At 59.7% G+C, this 19862-nt stretch overlaps 1 protein-coding gene across 15 annotated transcripts in view; it reads right to left on the bottom strand.

The window, feature by feature from the left end:
* The window catches only part of LRRFIP1 (LRR binding FLII interacting protein 1), a 103017-nt gene that overhangs the window by 43128 nt on the left and 40027 nt on the right, over window positions 1-19862 (bottom strand). For 8 of the 15 annotated variants that reach the window (XM_090285145.1, XM_090285155.1, XM_090285157.1 and 5 more), the window contains exons 2-5: window positions 10903-10989; window positions 4907-4924; window positions 1908-1955; window positions 584-634 (exon numbers count right to left, since the gene is read on the bottom strand). In XM_090285145.1, coding sequence (XP_090141271.1) covers window positions 584-634; window positions 1908-1955; window positions 4907-4924; window positions 10903-10989 — 204 coding nt within the window. Of the gene's footprint in view, window positions 1-583; window positions 635-1253; window positions 1299-1907; window positions 1956-4906; window positions 4925-10902; window positions 10990-19862 lie in introns of all 15 variants that reach the window. The other 7 variants (XM_090285166.1, XM_090285180.1, XM_090285183.1 and 4 more) reach the window with 3 other exon arrangements.

Genomic DNA, 19862 nt, shown 5'->3' with positions numbered 1-19862 from the left:
TGAAGAAGCAGAGGCAGCCCGAGGGGCCCCGTCGCCCCCGTTCCCACCAGGCAGCCCACACAGCTGTGGGGGGGAGGGGACCCCGCAGAAACACCGCTGAGCGGGTCCTGCCCTGGCTTAGAGGCCTGAACCCGAGACGCGGAGTCGGCTGGGTGCATGAGTGCAGATGGACATGGCCGGCAGCCCGGCCCGCCCCCCTCGCCCCCCAGCAACGCAAGGGCGGCAGCTGTCACAGGACAGACGTGTAAAGCCACAGCCACCTCCACCCTGGAGAGAGACCAGAAGTGCTGCTGATGCTCACTGGCAACCTCTCTACAGCACCAGGGAAGCATCCCACCGCGGAATTAGATTTATCTTTCTTCATTAAAAAAATTTTTTTTTATTGTTGCCACTATTAGAGGTGTCCCCATTTCCCCTCCCCTCTCTGCCCACCCCCGATGGATTTTAAACGAGCCTCTTGTCGGTTCGACACGGACCACAAGGCTCCAGGGACAACGAGCAGGGAAGGTCAACGCGGGGATGAAAAAGCAAAGGACCGGGACACACACTGAGCTGCGCGGACTCAGGGGTCCGGGGTACTGACCCTCAGGCTGCCGCGACTACCCACAGACAGGCGCTCATCTTCATCAGAAGCCTAGAGAGAGAAAGGAGGAGACAGGCATGAAGTGACAGAGAGCAGAGAGAGACCCACCCGGGCACGAGGCGGGAGGCGGGGGTCCCCGGCCCGGGGCAGGGGCGCCGGCGGGTGGGTGGACCCGTGCGGAGGTCCGCACCCACCCGGGCTGTGTTTGGGCACCTGTTTCTGGATAGCACCGCCGTAAGTTCATTTCATTAACGTGCTGCTGTTTACTTTTACGGCAAGCACCTCCCTTTCCAAAGCACACGTTTTTTTCAAATTATGAAAACCTTCGTAAAGTGTAAGGGGAGTATGCTGCTGTGTTTACCATATCAGTGTGCAGTACTCTGTGAAGCAGTCACGGGTGTTCCACAGCAGAAAAAGCGCTAAAACTGTCATGAACATGTTCATACTCGGAAATTTCTCAGACATTGTCCCCTCCCCCAAGGTGGGCCAAAAAGCTACCAGCTGGGTTCATAGTTTTCATTTAGGAGTAATAGTTTTAATTTCGCTCATAAACATCACTGAGGTACCCGCATGTACAGACCACATGTACATATATGCAATATTTCAGCCACTAAGAATACAAGTCAGGTTCCCATCCGAAGGCCGGAGCCCCGGCGGCCGCAGTACTGACCGAGGTGGTCCTCCTGGGTCTGCGTGAGTAGCGCTCACTGTCTTCCTACCAAAGCAAAGGGGGAGAGCAGGAAGGTTAGCGGGGCCCACGGCAGGGCCTCAGACAGTCCAGCTGGGTCTGACGTAAACACCAGACACCTCCCTTCGCCTTTGCTTAAAGGCTTCAAGGAAACTGCCGGGGAGAATCTCGGTTTTCTTCTGCCAGGACCGTGCACGACTTGGTGAGAGGAGGACCAAGTCCTCCAGGGACCGTGGACAGCACACGTCCTCCAGGGCGGGTCGGAAGGACAGGGTGTCATTGGGAATGATGGGTGGGTCCCAACTAGAACTGGGGCAGACAGGGCAGAGACGGGAGAGTCCTCATGCTGGGGACACATGCCCGAGTGCCCCTAGTGGACAGACCTCTGCCCCAGGGGGTCAGGGAAGGCGGAGGCCCCCGCCGACACTGGCCTGGAGGCTGCAGGAGTCAGCTGCACGGGACAGACCAGACCGGACGCCTCGGGCGGACGTAAACAGCCGGGCCGGTGGCTGGAGTGACCTGCAGCAGCCCCTCGCTATTAAGTTACGGAGCAACAGGAATCCGCTGATGTAATTAAACGCTGTGCAATCACATCACAAACCATGCCAGGCTCTTAGAACCATATTCAAGGCCTACCATCCACTGCTCGATGTCACCCCACTTCGTATCCAGCCCATAATATTTCTAGGGACAGAAGGGAGAGAGAATTAGGCAAGAAGTGAAACGGTCGCCATGTGAGTTGCTGCTGTGACATGCATTCCCAAGCCGCGGCCCAAGCCGCTCGGTGCAGGTTACACGCCGAGACAAAGCTGTGACTACAGGCCGGTCTGCGGGGGCAGTGCCACCAGGGGCCTGGGACCCCGTCTGCCCACCCTGCTCCCACCCGCCCGCAGGCCCCGGGCGCCCAGGCCAAGCACTGCTGGGGCTGGACGGCTCCCTGGGGACCAGGGACTGACCACGAGCCCTCTGCACTGGTTCGGGGGGACAGGGGCTGACAGCCAATCCCGCGTTGCCACAGAGGCATGAGAAAACCCAGCGGAAAAGGGGTGCTGTGGTCGCCCCTGGATTTCTGTTGTGCTGTTCCCACTCCTGAGACTCTGCTAAACTGAGGTCCTGGAGACTCACTGAACCCTGAACATTGTTGGGGCCGCGGAGGCAGAGGCCCCCCCAAGCACTCTCTGCACGTCTGTCCTGCGTCTTCGTCGGCTGACGCTGCCAGGCCCGTGCCGAGCCTGTCTAAGCGGCGACGTCCACGTCAGACTCAGAAAAGCGGGCCCCGGCCTGCTCTTACCGGCACTGAACAGAGTCCCTCTCAGGGCGGGGGACCCAGGCACGTCCCAATGACCGGGCGTTGCTTTTCTCCGCACGTTGCCCTCCATTTCCAGGCAGAAAACCAAGGCCTAGCCAGCCAGTGCTCCGCAGCTCGGAGGCGATTTTCCTCCTCACAGCCGGGAGGAAGGAACGGGTGTGGGGAGCACAGGGCAGGTCTCCGGGTCGCTCAGCCTGCGGCGGCGGCCAGTGTCAAACGTCTCCCGAAGGGCGGCCCGACTCCGCTCTCTGGGCCTCCCAGGGGTGTGAGGAGCACACCGGGGGGGGGGGGGGGCTCCAGTGGGTCACATGTGAAGCCACCAATCCGCCTGATCTCATGGCTTCATTACAAAGAGAACAGGTTTTAAAACAGGAGAAGGGTCTATGTAAATTAATAAAATATCATTTAAATTCCAGGAGAAGTCTCTATTATCACTTTTCCGGTTTTCTTTTTTTTATTTATTGATTTTTGGGGAGAGAGAGAGAAGGAAACGTCGATTTGTTGTTCCACTTATTTATGCATTCACTGGTTCATTTTTTTTTTGTATGTGCCCTGACCGGGAATCGAACCCACAACCTTGGTGTATTGGTTCGATGCTCTAACCCACTGAGCCACCCGGCCGGGCCTTCTCTTTTCCTGTTGTCATAGTCTCCTTTTTGCCTACCCTGTACCAAGGACTGCACACTACCTATTGCTGTTTTCACCATGAAAGAACCAGCATTCGGAATCTCCCAGCTCGTTCCCGGGCGGCCCGGTAAATGGCTGCGGTAACGGTTGCGGTGTTTCCCTGCCGTTCGTGGGGGGAGAGGACCCCACAGACAAACGGTAAGTGCAGCGAACTAGCCGTGCTGACGCCAGCCCACGGGACAGCCCAGCGGAGCCCAGGAAGCACACTGCACCCCCCACGGGGACGAGCAGGTCAGCCAGGGGGGCATGCAGGGGGCGGGGGCCGGGCCGGTGCCGAAGCGGCTGGGCTTTCCGAAACGGCTGTGATTCCACAGGAGGAGCCGTCAGTCCAAGCAGCCACGCGGGCTGGGGGGGAGCACTTCCTGCCTCCTCCGCCTCCTGGTCGCAGATCTCCGTGACTGGGGCCCTGTCCTTAGTGCAAAGAGGTGATGTGTGTCTGTGTTTCTGCTGAGGACGAATTCCACTCTGGGGACAAAGGACCACCTGCCCTGACGCGTGCTAACACCGACTCCTACCTGGGGCGAGCGGTGAAGGCACCCAAGGGGCAGTTACCTGACAGCCTTCGTCTGCGTTTGGGACCACGAGGCCGCCCTACCAGTTACAGCGGGCCCCGGCCTCACGCCACCTGCTCACTCTAACTGCACGTGATCCCGAGCACACGTGACTTCCTGGACCTGCAGGCCCCCACGGCGCACGGACGGGCCAGGGTGCTCACTCACTTCACTGCCTCCTTTACAGACTCTCGGATGGGGCGGGGTCAGGAAGGGAGGCGACTGCGGCCTGTGGTTAGTCGGGGAGTTCGAGGACAGCACTTTCAATTTGCTGACAGTGTCTCTAAGGGACCCGCGCGTCCTAACCTTCGAAATCAAGTCACCTTGCTTTGATGTAACCAGGAGCTGCTCTAAAAGAAAAACATGGCTATTGTTCTTTATCTAGAAATGGAATGCATTTACATAAAAAGCAACTAGGGTAGGTGTCACAGGTGACAGGTTAAATCCATGTGTGGGGGAGGCTGGGGACAGTCTGTAAGCTCCCAGGGGCCGCTCACTCCCTCCTTCGTCCGTGCTGAACCGGGACCCCTCCCCTGGGTCTTTCCCTTCAGTGTCTGCGTCTGGCCAGCTCAGTGCGCTGATTCCGGAACCTCAGCTGCACCTCAGCACCCCCGAATTTTATTGTTACATCGTCATTTTCTTTTTTACTCAGATTTTCTTAACAGCATGCAATCATCTCTTAATATGTGGTAAGATGCATTTTTAAAGTTTTCTAATAAAATTAAATAGAAGGATAATCCTTCTCTTTAAATATCTGATTTCAACAGGTTTCCCAAATTCTGAAATGTGATGTAATTTTGCCCTATAATTTTTTTCCCTTCTCAAAGAAACATTTTTCTAATTTCTTGAGAAAAATGGAGGCGAGAAAAGCACCCAGTACACACGTCTGAGGAGAGTAGCTTGCGGCAGAGACAGGGTGGGCGTGAAGGGAACATTCCTGTTCAAGTCAGTTCATGAGCAAAGCAGGCAGAGAAGCAGCGAGAACCGCTGTGTTTTCAGCGAAAGGTGTCATTTCCGAAAGCTGCCCAGGCCCCCGGCAAGGCAAAACCCGTACGTGCAAATCAGGAAAGGAAGAAGGGAGAGCCTACCTTCTGAACTTGATAGATCTACAGAGAAGGGTGGAAGAAACAGAAAGAGAAATATAAAATCCAGTTTACAAAGTAGGAACATCAGAGAGGAAGGTTGTGTAAGTACCCAGAAATATGCAAAAAAGCCTTACTGGGGAAAAAACTGAATAATTGGTAAAGTATGAATTTAAAAACTTTCGGAGTCTCATCGAAAGCCTCGGTGGCGTCCTAGCTTACGTCACATGCACTGTGGATATGTTGGTGAGACGTGGCCTTCCCACATGGGGTGTACAAGAATCCCGCTTAGTTCGCGGCAGAAGGGGCCGTGTTATAACCTGTTATCATGAATGGGAAGAAGTACTTCATCATCAGTTTAGAATTCCTTTCAGCGGTGACCAAAGGGCAGCAACAGAGCACGGAAACTCGACTGGGAAGCCAGCGGGCCAAAGCCACACAGCGACGGGAGATGCATCCAGGCTCTGCCTCCTGTGGCCACGAGCAGAGGAGCAGAAGGTTCCAGCTAAACAGAGCGCTCACCAGGATGTAACTGAGGTACATTTTATCAGAGCCCACCATCACACACGGGCACTGACACAGCGGTGTGTTCCAGGGGTCTCCCCGAATTCTGTAGGAATCATAGGGGAGACCGAGGTGAGCGTCCCACTCAGCCCCTCACTCACTCGGGTGACAAGGCCCCGCCGAGCTGGGAGATGAGAGCCTGGCGCTGCCGTCCTCCGTGGGCGGCACAGGTGAGCACCGTCAACGTCACGACCGTGCGAGACCCAGTACCCCCCGCAGACTGTTCGCCAGGTCAGCAGCCCCCAAGGGACGCACCCTGGTCATGGCGCCACCTGGTCATTGTACCTCCGTTTCTTCATGCTGGTGCAGGTCCTCAAACACGAGGTTTCCCTGCGTCCCCCGGAGACCACCCGCACGCCTTCTTCCCTGACGAAGCCTCCTGACCCATTGAAACAGCCCAGAGCACAGGTTCTCACCTCCGCACCCGTGATAAGGCCCGGGGGGGGTGCGGTGGGCCGTGACGGGGGGCATCAACCCGCAGCCAGTTCACGGCCCTTGTGCTCAGGGGCTGCTGGGGCTGGCTGACAGGGGTGCACTCCTCAGACACCTGTGTGCCCTTGCTCCCCTCTGCTCTGTGCACCCTCTCCGTCCCCGATCGTGTGGCTTCCACCACAGCCCACCTCGGAAACCCCGCAAATGTGTCACCCGCTTCCTGGTTTCCCAAGCCGCCAGGGACGTGGCTGCTGCTCCAGGCGCTCACAGGCCCTGCCCACCCCCGGCTGATCTGAGCTCCTTCTCCAGGAAGCCCCCGCCCCGCTGAGAGCCCCTGGGTACAGGTGGGGGGCTCTGCGCCCGAGGAAGACAGAACCCCCTTTCTCAGTTTTCACACCCACATTCCAGTCCTTCAGGCTCCGCGTTCCGAACATGCTCGTTTCCACGTCACCAGCAACTTAAATGCCAGCGCCCGGCCTCGCAGCCGGTGAAACCTCGGACTGTGCAGCTGCCTCCGTCACGGGCCCAGAGGCGGGGCCGGCCAAGGTCAGGCCGAGGCGTGGCCCGTGCACCTTCCCGAAGCCTTAGCGCCCGGCCCCGGCCCCGCCAGCCCTGGGAGCGCACACACACGTCATGCACACGCCCGTGCACACGGGCGCACGCGTGAACACTGCCCCACCCCCAGGCGGGAGCAAAGCCAGAAACGGCCAGGCGAATGAATCCGGCCTCCACGTCTCTGTAAAACCTTGGCTCACAAAACAGCCTATTTTGTGTGGACGGCCCTGTTCCTCCACCTCAGCACCAAGGAAAAAACCTGTTTTTCAAGGTGCGCCTCCTCTTGTAAACGGACTGGGCTCGTGTGGCTCCCCTGCCCTCCCCCCAGGGAGCCCCGTTGGGCTCACAGCCAGCCCCCCCACCCCCCTGGGGAGCACAGTGCCCGAGAGACTGTCAGCGTTTCGCCTTCCTTAATAACGCTTCCTCCTCATCTCTCCCTCGGCCTCTGCTTCCGTTGGTCTTCACGGACTTTGGGGCACAGGGTGTCCTGGGAAGACCACAAGCTCCGTGCTTTCAGATCTAGACTGAAACCGAGGCCATTTCCTCAGCTGCGCGTAAAACGGTCTGCCCCTTTAAGGTCCGATGTTCCGCCTTGTAAGTAAAACTTGGCAGCCCAACCCCCGAGACGGTGACAGTCCCGGGCCCAGGGCTCTGGGATGTCCCGCCATTCTGCTCTGCCCCGCCCCAGTTCTCTTGGACCAGGGACAAAGGACGCCTCTATTTCAGTTAAAACCTTCCTAGTCCCGTTTTTGAAGAAGCCGACGTACACACTCAATAGCGGCGCGCCCCCATTTCTAAGACCCCAAACGTAGGGCGGCCAAGTTGTTGTCCATTGTCCGTGGTGTGAGCCAGCGCGGCCGCGGGGCTCGGGCCAGGCCACAGACCCCGGGACACGCGCCGCTCGGGCCACGGCCACAGACCCCGGGACACGCGCCGCTCGGGCCACGGCCACAGATCCCGGGACACGCGCCCCGTGCAGCCCTGCCCTTGCCGCCCGGGCGCCGCCTAGGCTCGTTTCTCTGCTTCCTCTCGAGCTCAGCCCAGGCTGTCCTTGCTCATCCTGACCACACGCGACACGGGGCATGGCCACCAGGCCTGCACCCCGACCCCAGGAGTCTGCACTCAGCAGAAAGGGCACCTTCATAGGGCAGATACGGCACCTGCGGTGCTTTCTCACAGGGACCCCCCCCCCATGCCCCCCGCTGGTCCTCCTGCCACTCAGTCCCACACGTGGAAGCCCTGTACCCCCTCTCAGTGTCTGCGGGGTAGCTCAGTGCTCGGGGGGCCCCAAGTTACCAAACTGCCTCCAGTGAGACGGCCCATTAACTCGAACTGGGGCCAAACCTCCGATCCTTGCGAAGCACTGAAGCGTCTTCACAGCGGAAGTGAGACACATCGTGACAGTGAAGAACTTCAAAATCCCAATGCTGCGCACTAACCAAGTGACAACTGTGTGTGTGACCAAGGAAGGTGACTTGGGGCTTCTAACCGGATCTCCCAGGTGCTAATCAGGTCTCTGCAAAGCCCAGGATCCTGAGCAGGCCCCACACACCTGAGGGTGGGCGACCAGGCGTCTGGTGCCGCCAGCCTGTAGCCGGGAGTGTCCCTGGGTGACAGCCACCGAGGCCCCTTTTACACGACCGAGATTCCAGCCACGGCTGGCCAGGCAGGGTCACTTTCAGGCTGCAGGATTAAAATGAAACAAGACGACTTCCTCTGGCTCACACGGAGAAACGGGCGGCCGTCTCCATTTTAAGGAGGCCACTCACACACACGCGTCCTCCACTTAATTTCCCACCATTTTTATTCTCCAAATCCAGCCCTTCACAAGAACTCTGGAAGAGCCTACTCATGCTATCCAGTGCGCATTTAAATCAGGTCTGTCCAAACGAAGGGCAGGGTACATTTGATCTAAATGTGCGATTTGGAAGACAGGTGTGTATGCACGTACATTGTAATTCATTTTCACCCTGACTTTGTAGAAATGTTGCATTTGTACACTTGGCGAAAGTCACTTTCTCTTAAATGTGAGCAAAATATAAAAGGATGGTTCCCACCACGGTGGAAGCCAAAGGCAGGACCCTGCGCAGACGCCCTGCCATCTGCCCCAAGTCTGCTGGCTCAGCTCCAACGACAGAGCTTGGGGACAGTCACCAGCCACCAGAAATTCTTACAGTCAGGGAGGACGGGAGAGTCAGTGCTGAAACTCAGTCAGCTGTGGCAGAACCTGGCATGGCAACAAAAGTGGGGGGAGGGGAGTTCTTCTTACAGCTCTTTTAAGAGCTTGATATAAAAAAGACGGGGAGCTGCGGGCACAAACAGGAAAAGCCCGTTAAAACCATGAGCCGCTGAGAGGGCGGGAGGGTCCCGGTGCCGGAGGAGGTACACCTGTCTCCTTAGATGGTGCTGTGTCCTGAGAAACAAGCCGCTGCCCCCCATGTGTGCGCCTGGAGCCCTGACCCCGGTGCCCACTGTGTGAGCGCCCGGACCCCTGAACCTGCCTCCCACTGCGTGTGCACCCTGACCCCAACCCAGCTGCCATTCTGAGGTCCACAGCACCCAGGAGGGGCTCCCCGTGTCCTGCCCACGGTGGGCTGCAGGCATCTACTGAATGAACAGAAATACTCAAAGGAGACACCAGCACCAGGCAGTTTCAAAAGGCAATTTGTCATTCACAACACCTATTGTTCGGGCCAAAAGGTCTCTCCTGCGAGGCCTCCTCCAACAACTTCGGTTTATACCAGAGCCTGAGTGCGCAGAAGCTGCATGGCATCGGGATGGCTCCCAAACCACAGGTGACACCGTCCCAGGTATGGGACAAAGGTCTACAACACAAAACCTGCTCCTTCCTCCACGCCCCACTCTGATCCCCGTCTTCATGTTTGAAAATGCTCGTTGGGATGACCCTCGACCGTCACACCGGTCAGGCTCCTACCCAGAGTTTATGGCCGTGGACCAATCAGGCTCCGGGCCTCGTCCTGAGCCAAGTTAGTGGCCAGGCACGGTGCTTCCAGGTGATCGTCAGGCCTCAGACGTTCCAAAGTCCCAGTAATTCACATGAAAGTTCAGGAGCATCTACTTCCAATTGTGGAATGATGAACACAGCTCTGGGGCGGGGGCAATGCGAAAATGCTAATCCCGGGCTTCTTGGAGTGAGTTAAGGGAAAAAAAGCCAACCATGGAAGGACTGAATCAACTCCAGGGGCAAACACCGTAAACCCAGAAGCCGCTGACGACCGTACCTGCACGTCCAGCCGGGAGGGGAGCGCAGTGACCCACTTGCCAGGGCTTGTGGAGCCTCTCTTCACAGGAAACACGGGACAAGCTACCCCAAATGTGGCCACTTCCCAACAGCTGCTGGAGGGGGACGTGGCCCCTCCCCCAGCAGCAGACCCTCCCATCCCCATCACTGTGGGGAGGCCTTGGGGCCTCGCCCTCCTGTCACCGGGACTGTGGTGTGACTCTTCCGACTAACGTCCTGGCCTTGAGTTATTTCTAATGACCTTCGACCTATTCTTCAAACCACGAGGAAGAGTGTCCCTTCCCAAAGTCACACCAGGCCGCGCCCTTCCGCCACGGGCACACTTCCCCAGGGAGTGACAAACCCCTCAGGCAGAGGGGGACCCTGAGCGACTGGGGGCCAGGGCCTCACCCTTCAGGGAAGTGGCAGATTCTGCAATGGTTTTAAGAGAAACCAAAGGAGACTGTATGAAAACCACACACTAACTTCAATACTTGTGAACACGTGGAGCCGCGGGCGGGGCCCGGGGCGGAGGTCTGCAGAGGGCGTGGCCCACAGGAGGACAGGACGCCCTCCTCCCCTCACAACTTCAAGGTCACGGGCACTGCAGCTCTAAATGCCCGGCACAGGGCGCTCAGCCGTCCGCACACTCTGGCTCCAGTTCAAGGCTATGAACGTATGTAGCGAACACACCATCAACACGTGTGTAAACACATCACTGTCCTCCTTCCCTGGCTAGTTCACCCACGGTGTTGACTCTTGTGTTCGGTACCACACACAGGCTTCGGGCTCCATGAAACCTATTAGAAAGTATAGAACCTCAGGGGAAATGTTTTTAAACAAAACAGTTTAGTTAGTTTAAAAACATAACCGTCTGCTCTCCTTTCACACCTTTAACCCAGAGGATGGGGGTTCTCGCTGGGCAGCGAGGCCCTGACGCCGAGCCAAGACCAGGAGGCAGGGCTGGGAAGGTCTACTCGGGCGGGCGGCCCGGGGCTGGGGGCCTCCGGGTCCCACAGGTCGCGCGTCTGGCCCAGGAATGCCTGGCATCCGTGCTATGCACCCTCCCCGGCCTGACCTTGAGCAGAAGTCCCCGGCACGAGCGCCTTCTGGTCACAAGCAATGTCACACGGACAGATGGCCCTACGCTCGCACATTCCACCCGAAGGGCAACACCCGTGGAAAGAACCGAGGACGAGGTCTGTGTTACCTCCTTCTGCTGCCGCTCCAGCTCCTTCATCCTGATCTCGCGGGCCTCGGCGCGGGCCGCGCGCTTCGCTGCCAACCTGGCCTCCGCCTGAAACACACGCGGAAACTGTGTTAGAAGACAGACCAGCGGCCCCTTTCAAGCCCACAGTGAACAAGGGTGCTGTTGAAAGAAAACCCTTTTCAGAGGTGAATACACACACAGGAACACAGCACAGACTTGTAAGAGTTCAAAGGGTCGACAGTAGTAGTTACAGCTGCTGTCATTCACGGAGCCCTTCCGGAAGTCCGCGGGCTCCTCGCTATGGCGCTATCAGGCAGATACTGTTCCCAAACAGAGCTATTAGGTGGATACAGTTACCAAGCAGCACTATTAAGCAGATACTGTTACCAAATAGTGCTAGTAGGCGGATACTCTTACCAACTAGAGCTTTTAGGCAGATACTGTTACCATCCCCAGGTTACAGATGATGGAACAAAGGCACAGAGAGGGTATGTAACTTGCCTAAGGTCACACAGCAGGGCTGGGCAGTCTGCCTCCCTCTGGAGACAGCAGACTAGTGTGTAGCAAAGCTTTCAGCAGGGCAGGCCCGCAGGCCCCTGGCTCAGCCCCTCCCTTCACAGACCAGGAAGCGGAGTCCGGAGAGGCTGCCGGACATGTCTGAGGGCACGGGGCTGGGACGCTGACCCCGATTTCCAGAAGTCCTGTCCAGTCACCTCCCTGACACCCACAGCTTCCTCGCCAACACCCGCAGTGCTGGGAGGCCCGTCTTTTCTCAGGACCAAGCCCAGAGCTGTTAGACGCGCTACATTAAAGACATGCACACATCACCTCTGTTTAGCCGCCCGCTCGCCGTGGTGTTCTCCCGCATCCTGCTCGCGAGCGCTGAGAACGCCCGGCCAGGGCCGGCTGCGCACTTGACCCTGAGGCTCCCGACGCCGCTTCACGCCGGGCGAATCTCACGCTCAGTCCAGGTTCTCTAGAGTCACCCAAATCCCACCTTCTTCCCACTTAATTTTCCCGGGGACACACTGTGATTCTTGCACCGGTTTGGCAGGCGTTTTTCTCAGGGTTCCCCAGGTAACCTTCAAACCGGCCCATGGGGGCCGCAGCAGGCTTCTGGGGCGGGCAGTGGGCCAGCACCCGTGAGGTGCCCGAGGGTCTCGTCATGCGGCGTGTCCCCAACAGCTGGGCCCCTGCACTGCAGGCTGAGTCAGGATGGCAGGCCCCAGGGTCAGGGACAGCTGCCACCCCCCCTTGTTTGAATTACAAACTCATCTTCTTTCTGAATTCTGAGCTGAGTTGAAAACTGGCCCCAGGTGATCTGTCTGAGGGCGGCCAGCTGTGTGTGCTCAGAGGGAATTCATTTTATAACGTGTTCGTGTGGTTCCTTTAACAACCCAAGCCTGGGTCCTTCCATGTCAGGTGTCAGATATCATGACCATGTCAGAACTTGGATCTCGTGGCCATTTTCAATGTTCTGAACACGTGTGAGGCAGGGGAGGTCTGCCGACATCGGCCACAGGGACTTCCTCCCGCCCCCAGGCCAGGCCAGGGGGTGACAGCAGCCACACCGGGGGTGACAGCCCCAGCAGCCTGCGGCTCAGCGTCCTGGCCTGCACAGGCCCCGGCCACAGCCGACCAGCGGGGGTGTGGGTGTTGGAGGAAGAGAAAGGAGGGGCTGGAGGAAGGAGAATGGAGGTGTAAGAGAGAGGAAGGGGCTGCTGGAGGGGCACAAAGGGGGGGGTCCCGTGCTCCCCACAATCTGCTCCCCTTGAGTAGGATGGATGCTGCTCCTGTGAACTGGGTCACAGGCCACGGCAGAGAGGAAGGTACAGATAATGATGGTCCCTCACTGGCTGGCTCTGGGTTCATCACAAGGCGGGTGTGAGCACCGAGGAGGACCCCGCAGCCTGGAAGGACGCCGCCGGCGGACCTCTGACGGCAGCCGCGGCAGGTCCTGAGCCGGCGCCCGCCCAAGCTGTGCTCCGGCTGCGGGCCACGGAGACCGTGCAGAGCGTGTTACGCAGCAGAGGTGACTCAGCCAAGCGGCCGCGCCGCACGGGCCCCTGCTCCCCAAGGGGCGTCTCGGCCCTGGCCACCCGCCCCCTCGCAGCCTGCCTGTCCGGCCGCCCTCCACCGGCCTGGCTGGGCCCGGGGTTACGGGGAAGGCCCCTGCAGAAGAGCCCACCTCCGTCAGCACGCGCTCCCTGCCGCCTGCAGGGGCCTCCCCACCAGAGAGGCAGGCCTCCGAAGTAAAGCCCCAATGAACCCCAGGTGTCCAGGAAAGGGGTCCGGCATGGGTCACGGTCTGCCCTCCGCGCGTCCTCGCTTCCGGCCCGCATGCCCGCCCTGGTCCTGAGGACACTCCCTGATGTGAAGGGCGTGACCTTGGGTTGATAAAGGGACCACATGAACCAAACCAGGTCGCAGAACGAAGTCCTCGTAAGGACCGAGGACACACGCAGCGGCCCTCGGAGACAGAGCAGCTGTGCGCTGCGGACTGGAGCTGCGAAAGGAGGTCGATTTGTGGGCCGATGCAATTTCAGACCCTCGCGCTCGCCACCCCAGGAAGCACCCGCGTCTTAGGGGTCTCATGTGATGCCCGCGAGTGCTGACGTCGCCGGGGGTGGCGCCTGTCCTGCAGGAGCCTCGGTGATCTGAGACCCGACGGACAGGTCGGTCAGCACGTGCACACCTGTGCACAGCCGACTGGCTGCGCGGCCGTGACTGGCAGAAGAGCCCGACCCCAGGCTGCGGGCCTCAGGGAAACACGCCCTCAGTACACGGTTCGTCCTGGGACGCTGATGGTGCCAAGGGCATGAAGCAGCTCGACACAGAGCCCAGGCGACAAGGATCACGCGCGTGACTGCTGAGCGGCCTCCAGAGATCGTATCTGACATGATCAAGTCATTACAGGAACAGAAGACACGGAACAGCAGCGGTCGGCCTCGGTGACATGCAAACACGAGCTCCTCCCGGCCAACACGCTGTGGGACGCCCTGGCTGCCCTCCGGTGCGGGGCGGATCCATCACCGTCTGACATGCGTGTAAAGTACACACGTACATGCTTGAGGGCACAGCCATGTCAGAGGGGTTAAGAGTTTCCAAAGGCTTACTTTCACTCTCTGGACTTAGCTTGTAGGGGGGGGCCCGCTGCTCACTGGCCATCTCTAGCCCGGCCACCAGCCCAGCCACCAGTCCAGCCACCAGACCGGCCACATGAACTTGCAGCACCCCCGAGGCAGCTGGGAAGACTCTGACAGTGCAGGCTGGGTCCTCAGTCTCAGGACGCAGACGGAACAATTGGCGGCCACATACAAGTGGCAAGTGCCATGGATGGGAGTGGGGGAGGGGGCGGAGGGGAATCCTGGTGTCAGGAGGGCTTCCTGGAGGACACAAGCCACAGGCCAACCCCTGAGGAGCATGAAGGCAGCCGAGGGCGCGTGGCTGGGCAGGAAGTCCCGAGGGTGGAGGCCGCAGGCCCCACACTCAGCTCCTTATCTGGAGCTTTATCTTAAAGGAATGTGGAACCACTGAGGGGTTTTCAGTGGGAACACAGCGGGGGGTGACTTCTGATTTAGACTTGTTGCTCTGGCTGAAATGCGGGCCTGGAATCAGGGTTGGGGAGGAAGCAGGAAGCCCGGCTAGTGAGCAGAGTGGGCGAGCCATGCACTCGAACAGGGGGTGCTGGGATGAAGCACAGCCCGAGGCCTCGGCAGGCGGGCAGGCAGGAGCCCACAGTCCCAAGGAGACCCACGTGGTCCCAGGAGCCGGTCTTGGAGGAGAAGCCCCGCCCCGGCCACCACCAGACCCTCCTGCACAGGATGCTCACCAAACGGAACTCAAACACACCTCCTGCCCCAAAGGCACTGGGGTTTGGGAGTCAGGGCACCCTGTGTGCTCCCCACCGCCACCCTCAACCTCAAGGGAGAGGAGCACAGACGGGGGGACGCAGACAGATTTCCAGACTTCAGGGAACGAAGTATTGAATAAACTGCTCAGGGCTTCAAAAAGTTTAGAAACCACACCGTGTTCTCCCCGCATCCAGCATCGGTGAAGCACCCTTATTCCCACTGGAGAGTGCGCGGCTCCAGCGGTCCCCGGCCGCTCTCCTCCCTGCCTACAGGGGCCACCCCGAGAGGCAGCCACAAGCCCTTGGCCCCAGAGTCCCCTCGAGGGGGTCAGGAAAGGGTGGTGCTCTGGGCCCAAGACCTTCCTCCTCTGCCCAGTACCATCCTTGTTGAGATTCACACACAAATGTTTGAGGATGAAAAGCTATGACGTGGCTCAGATTCGCCTTAACATAACCCGAGCGGGGGCGTGAAGGGTCCACCTGGCTGTGACCTGCCAGCTGCTGGGGCTGCAGGTGTGACGGGGGCTCTCTGAGCCGTGGCCTCACAGCGTCCTTCCCAGCAGAGGGGCGTCACCTGGTACCTGTCAGATGCAGCATCTGTGGCCCCACACAGACCCTCTGAGTCAGATCTGGTGGGGGGGTGGGGCTGGCACCACTCAAGTGTGGGGACCTCTGTTTTCTGTCATCCCATTTACGTCTGGGCTGTTTGACAGTTTTCAAATAAATAGCAAAATATTTTGAAGGAAGGGAGGAAAGAAGAGAGGGGAGGGTGACAGGGGCTGGAGGGAGCTGAGGGGCAGGGGAAGGAAGGAGGGAACAGTGCCCAGGCTCATCCTGCTAGAAGGTGGTCAGGGTTGTGCTGAAACTCCTGGGGTGCTGTGTGCCCTCCCCCCGCCCCGCCCCACAAATAAACCCAGGCCCCTCTCTCTGTTCTGAAGCCGCCTGCCTGCAGGGTTAGCTGGAGCCGAGGGAGGTGCTGGCTGGTGTGGGCCAGGGCTCCTCTGACGAGGCCCAGGCTCCCCGCCTTTCTCAGGACCGCCCACAATGTTGGAGGGGCACCCCGCATTCATCACCCCTTACAGGGGCATGGCCTGGCCCTCCCCCAAGGATCCTCCTGTCCTGGCCCGAAGCCCATTCACAGAGCTTTAAAGCAAGGCATCCTCTGGTGGAGGGGAGGCTGGGGAGGCGGAGACACCACTCAGCCCCTAAGCTGCCTCTTTATGATTCTAAAAAGCTGAACCCCTGACTCCAAAGTCCCACTCTGACATTTTATCTGACCGCAGACAAATATGACAGCAGGGGAGGAGAGGTTAGAAGTACACGGGGCCCCGGTCCGCGCCCCAGGGCCTCCTAACCCCACGGCTATGAACAGCCCCGCCGGGGCCCAGCCCAGTCCACAGGGGCACAGGTGGCTGGGGAGACAGGCCACCAAGGGGACACTGCGGCCGGCACACGCCCCGGCCAGGCTGGACAGAGCCGGCAGAGCTGTGGGGAGAAGCAGCAGGCACAGCAGCAGCGCCTTCGGTGGTGGGTCCCTGGGCAGTGCCGAGGGCTGGTGACCGGTAGTTCTGGGCCCAACCGCAGAGTGGAGGCGGCTCTCCCAGGAGCAGGACTCAGAGGCCGCAGGATAAACAGGGCAATGCAAACCTGCCCTACGCGGACCAGACAGGCCTGTTTCCCGTGCCAGGAATTCCAGAGATAACAGCTTCCTCCAAAGATAAGGCTGCTGCTTTCCTGGGGCCAGGATGGGGCCAGCCCAGCTCCCTCCCCCGACTGAGGCCCAGCGGAACTAGAAAGAGAAGCTGCTGGCCAGGACGCGGGGAGAAACCCCTGGTGCAGGCACGCCCGTGCCCAGCCGGCCTGCGTGGCTCCCATGCAGCCTTGCCTTCCTGCCTGCCTGCCTGCCTGCGGCGGTAGGAGACGCTCCCCAGGTGGGGCCGCCACACCTGTCCCCAGCACCCTGCGCTCCAATTCCAGTAACATCTGTCTCCTCGCGGCTCCTCCCTGTTTACCTGGAGGCCCCTGGGATGCTCCTCAGAGATCAGAACCGTGAGGGGCGCCGGGGGCCATGAGTCCTGGCTGCTTGGAGGGGGCACAGGTGCGGCGGGAGGCAGACGCACTCGCGCCCCGCACGCTTCAGGGGGCCCTGGCCCTGTGCTGAGAGGCAGTGGAAGCTTCCCTGTGGAATTCCGTGCCCTACGGCCCCCCAGCCTGCAGTCAGAGAGCAAGTCCTCACTCTGCACCTACACCCAGGGGCCCCGGGGCTCCACGCGGGAGACGGGAGGGGCTGCCGGCCATGCCAGGGCCACTCTTCAGAAAGGGGCTGAGATGGGCTTCTGACTCGTCTTCCCCCTGAGGACGCCTGGGGCCTGGGAAGGCACCATGATGACAGCCCGGGAGGCCAGCTCCTGCCCCGCGGAGCCCAGGGGACACTCGCACCCCGAGACCCACATGCAAATGACCGCCCGTGACTCTGGGTGCTGACATTCCCGGAGCTGTTCGGGAGGGGACTGTCAGCACACACTGAGAACACCACCAGGGTCAATGGTCAACGAGAGCAGACTGGGCCCTGGACACACCCGCAGGGGCCCCAGGGACTGCTGCCGGAGGGTCAGGGCCGGTCGCCCCGGGGGCTGCTCAGAGGGATGAGCGCGTCTCTCAGCTGCACAGCATGGTGACCAGGCCTACCGCCTGTGACTGCACACGCCCATGTCGGCCTCCGGGGTGAAAGATCAAGTGAATGGAAAAACCAGCAGAATTTTTGTCAGGCCACGTGACATTAGCTTAGAGCCTCCTGGCAAGAGTTTAAGGAGGGATTTAAAGGTCACTGATGTCACCATGAGAGGAATATTATGCAGCTGAAGACTGAAGTGGTGACGGAGAAACACGTGCGTCTTCCCGGCAGTGACAAAGGAACGCAGCCCCCGCCCAGTGGGGTGGCCGGAAACGCCACTGGCATGCCCGGCGCGTGTTTGGTGACTTGCAAGGTGGACTCGCTTCCAGCCAGAGCAGACGGTGAGGCTGTGACAGTCCCTTTCCTGAGTGGCCTTTGCTACAGGAAGTGGAACCAGCCACCAACTTTTGTTTTCTCTGCAAAACCCCACCCAGCCCCTCATATGCAGATTCTAAAAATAGTCCGATATTCAAAGCAACCAAGTGGGCTGGGTGGGGAGCGTCCTGCCAGGGTGTGAGCGGCACTCACAGGCCACAGCTCCCAGTGGGGACCCGCGTGGGCCTCTGGGCCATGTGCCCGCGGCCTCTGAGTCCCTTGGCCACCATGCACCTGACTGCTGTGCCCCAATCTCACCTCTCCAGAACCCTCGCCACGACAGTCACGGTAAGCTCCCCCGATGAGGGTCCCCTCTTTACAACCCTGACTGTAACGACGGTCGCCATGGAGGGAAGGTGCTTCGGGATGACAGCTGTCAATGGGGGGAGTGTTGGGAAGTCACAGTGACTGGAGGGACGCACGCTACTGGCAGTTGCGGCGTGGCGTGGCATGCCAACCGCCCTGCACCGAGACAGGCCTGATCCCAGAGGTGCGCTCACGCCGGCTCCTCAAGCAGACGGAAAAGCCACCCGATCGATCACCTTCAGATCTGTCAACTGATTCCAGCTTCCACATACGCTCCAAGTACGCTCTGCACAGCTTACCCCAGCAGGAGAGCAGGGGAAGCGTGTACCTGGCTCGGCTTAGAGCTTTCCTAAGAGTTGGCCGCATCCGGGACGTCCCATCGCCGCGAGCTACACACGTGAGCTGCCTGGGTGAGAAGACAGCCCGTCTGGGTGAGCCTGCACTTGGCAGCTGCGGTGCCGGGCTCGGGTCTGCGCGGGCGCCTGCCGACTGCAGGGCTGCCACGCACCTTCGTAATATTTATTTTTGATGTTATAGTTAAAACACGCCATCGACCTGATATCATGGATGCTGGTCGATGGTAGCGCCGTGAACTTCGTGTCAGGTTCGTCACAAAGACATTAAAAATGTGTTATAAAAACGTGGCGCCGGCTCTGGCAGGGCTGCTTTCCGACCGCAGCTGTCAAACCTCAGCGTGGAACGGAAGGGCTGGGCCTCCCGTGCGCGGCCGCACTTGTTCCAACAGCCGGGCCCCGGGGTCAGGACTCGGGCGCGGGGCCAGCGTGCGAGCCACAGGGCAAACTAGACACGCTTTATCAATATTCCCGGGGGAGCGGGAGGGCACAGGGTTGAAGACCAAAGTCTAACTGGTTATTTAAGCCGTGACGTTTCCATTGAAGTCAAGTGAGATGATTAAAATTATCATGGAATTCTGTGATAAAACCGCCGCCTTTTCAAAAAGGCCTCCCCCTCGCCAGGCGGAGCGTGACTGGGCCCCCGGAGCCTGTCGCCCGCACTTGGGGCGCCTCACGGAGCAGCCCAAGGAGCGGTGGGTGTCCCCCTGTCTGGCCTGTGTCCTCTTGGCTTGGCCCTGAGTTGCCGCAGAGGGAGACTGTCCAGAGGGGGTCCCAAGACCTAGCCCCCAGTCGTGGCCACGCCGCTAGCTGGTGAAGTGAGCTCGGACAAACCGCACCCCTCCTGAACACCAGCCCTCATCGCGAGGGGCGGGCGCCAGGCTCTGGGCCCGCGGGGGGCCGCCCTCGGCTCTGCAGTGCTGTCTCCACACCAGGTGTCCGGGACGCGTGTGCACCCTGAGACAGTCTCCTTCCTGACGCTGCTTCTCAGATATTAAATGTCTTAAAGGCACCCTACGTACCAAGACAACAAGCTCACATTAACCAGGAACAAGGTCACTCATGTTACTGGACCGCGTGCAATCACTTAGAACCTTGACCTGCTCGGACTTCACAGCGCAATGCTGCCAGCGAATAAAACGCGCACATTATGCCCCACGCAAACACGTTCCTCCTCTTTTAAGTGTGTGTCCGAGGTGAGTGAATGTCTGCATTTCCTGCAGGAGCCCTCGGCACGCTAGAACCACCTGCCGACAAGGGCTCGGTGGCAGCCGTCACTGTGCGTGTGGCTGACAGGTGACAGCAGCCTGGCTCGCCTGCGCGGCTCTCCAGGGGACACGTCCCCGGCAGCCGACACATCTGGGCCCCACTCAGGGTCCCCGCTGCGGGCCCATGGCCA

This window comes from Furipterus horrens, unplaced genomic scaffold, assembly GCF_987537825.1.
Source record: "Furipterus horrens unplaced genomic scaffold, mFurHor1.1.pri manual_scaffold_1, whole genome shotgun sequence".
Classification (NCBI taxonomy): domain Eukaryota; kingdom Metazoa; phylum Chordata; class Mammalia; order Chiroptera; family Furipteridae; genus Furipterus; species Furipterus horrens.
The sequence above is the reverse complement of the archived record's forward strand: the minus strand, read 5'-3'. Positions and strand labels throughout refer to the sequence as shown.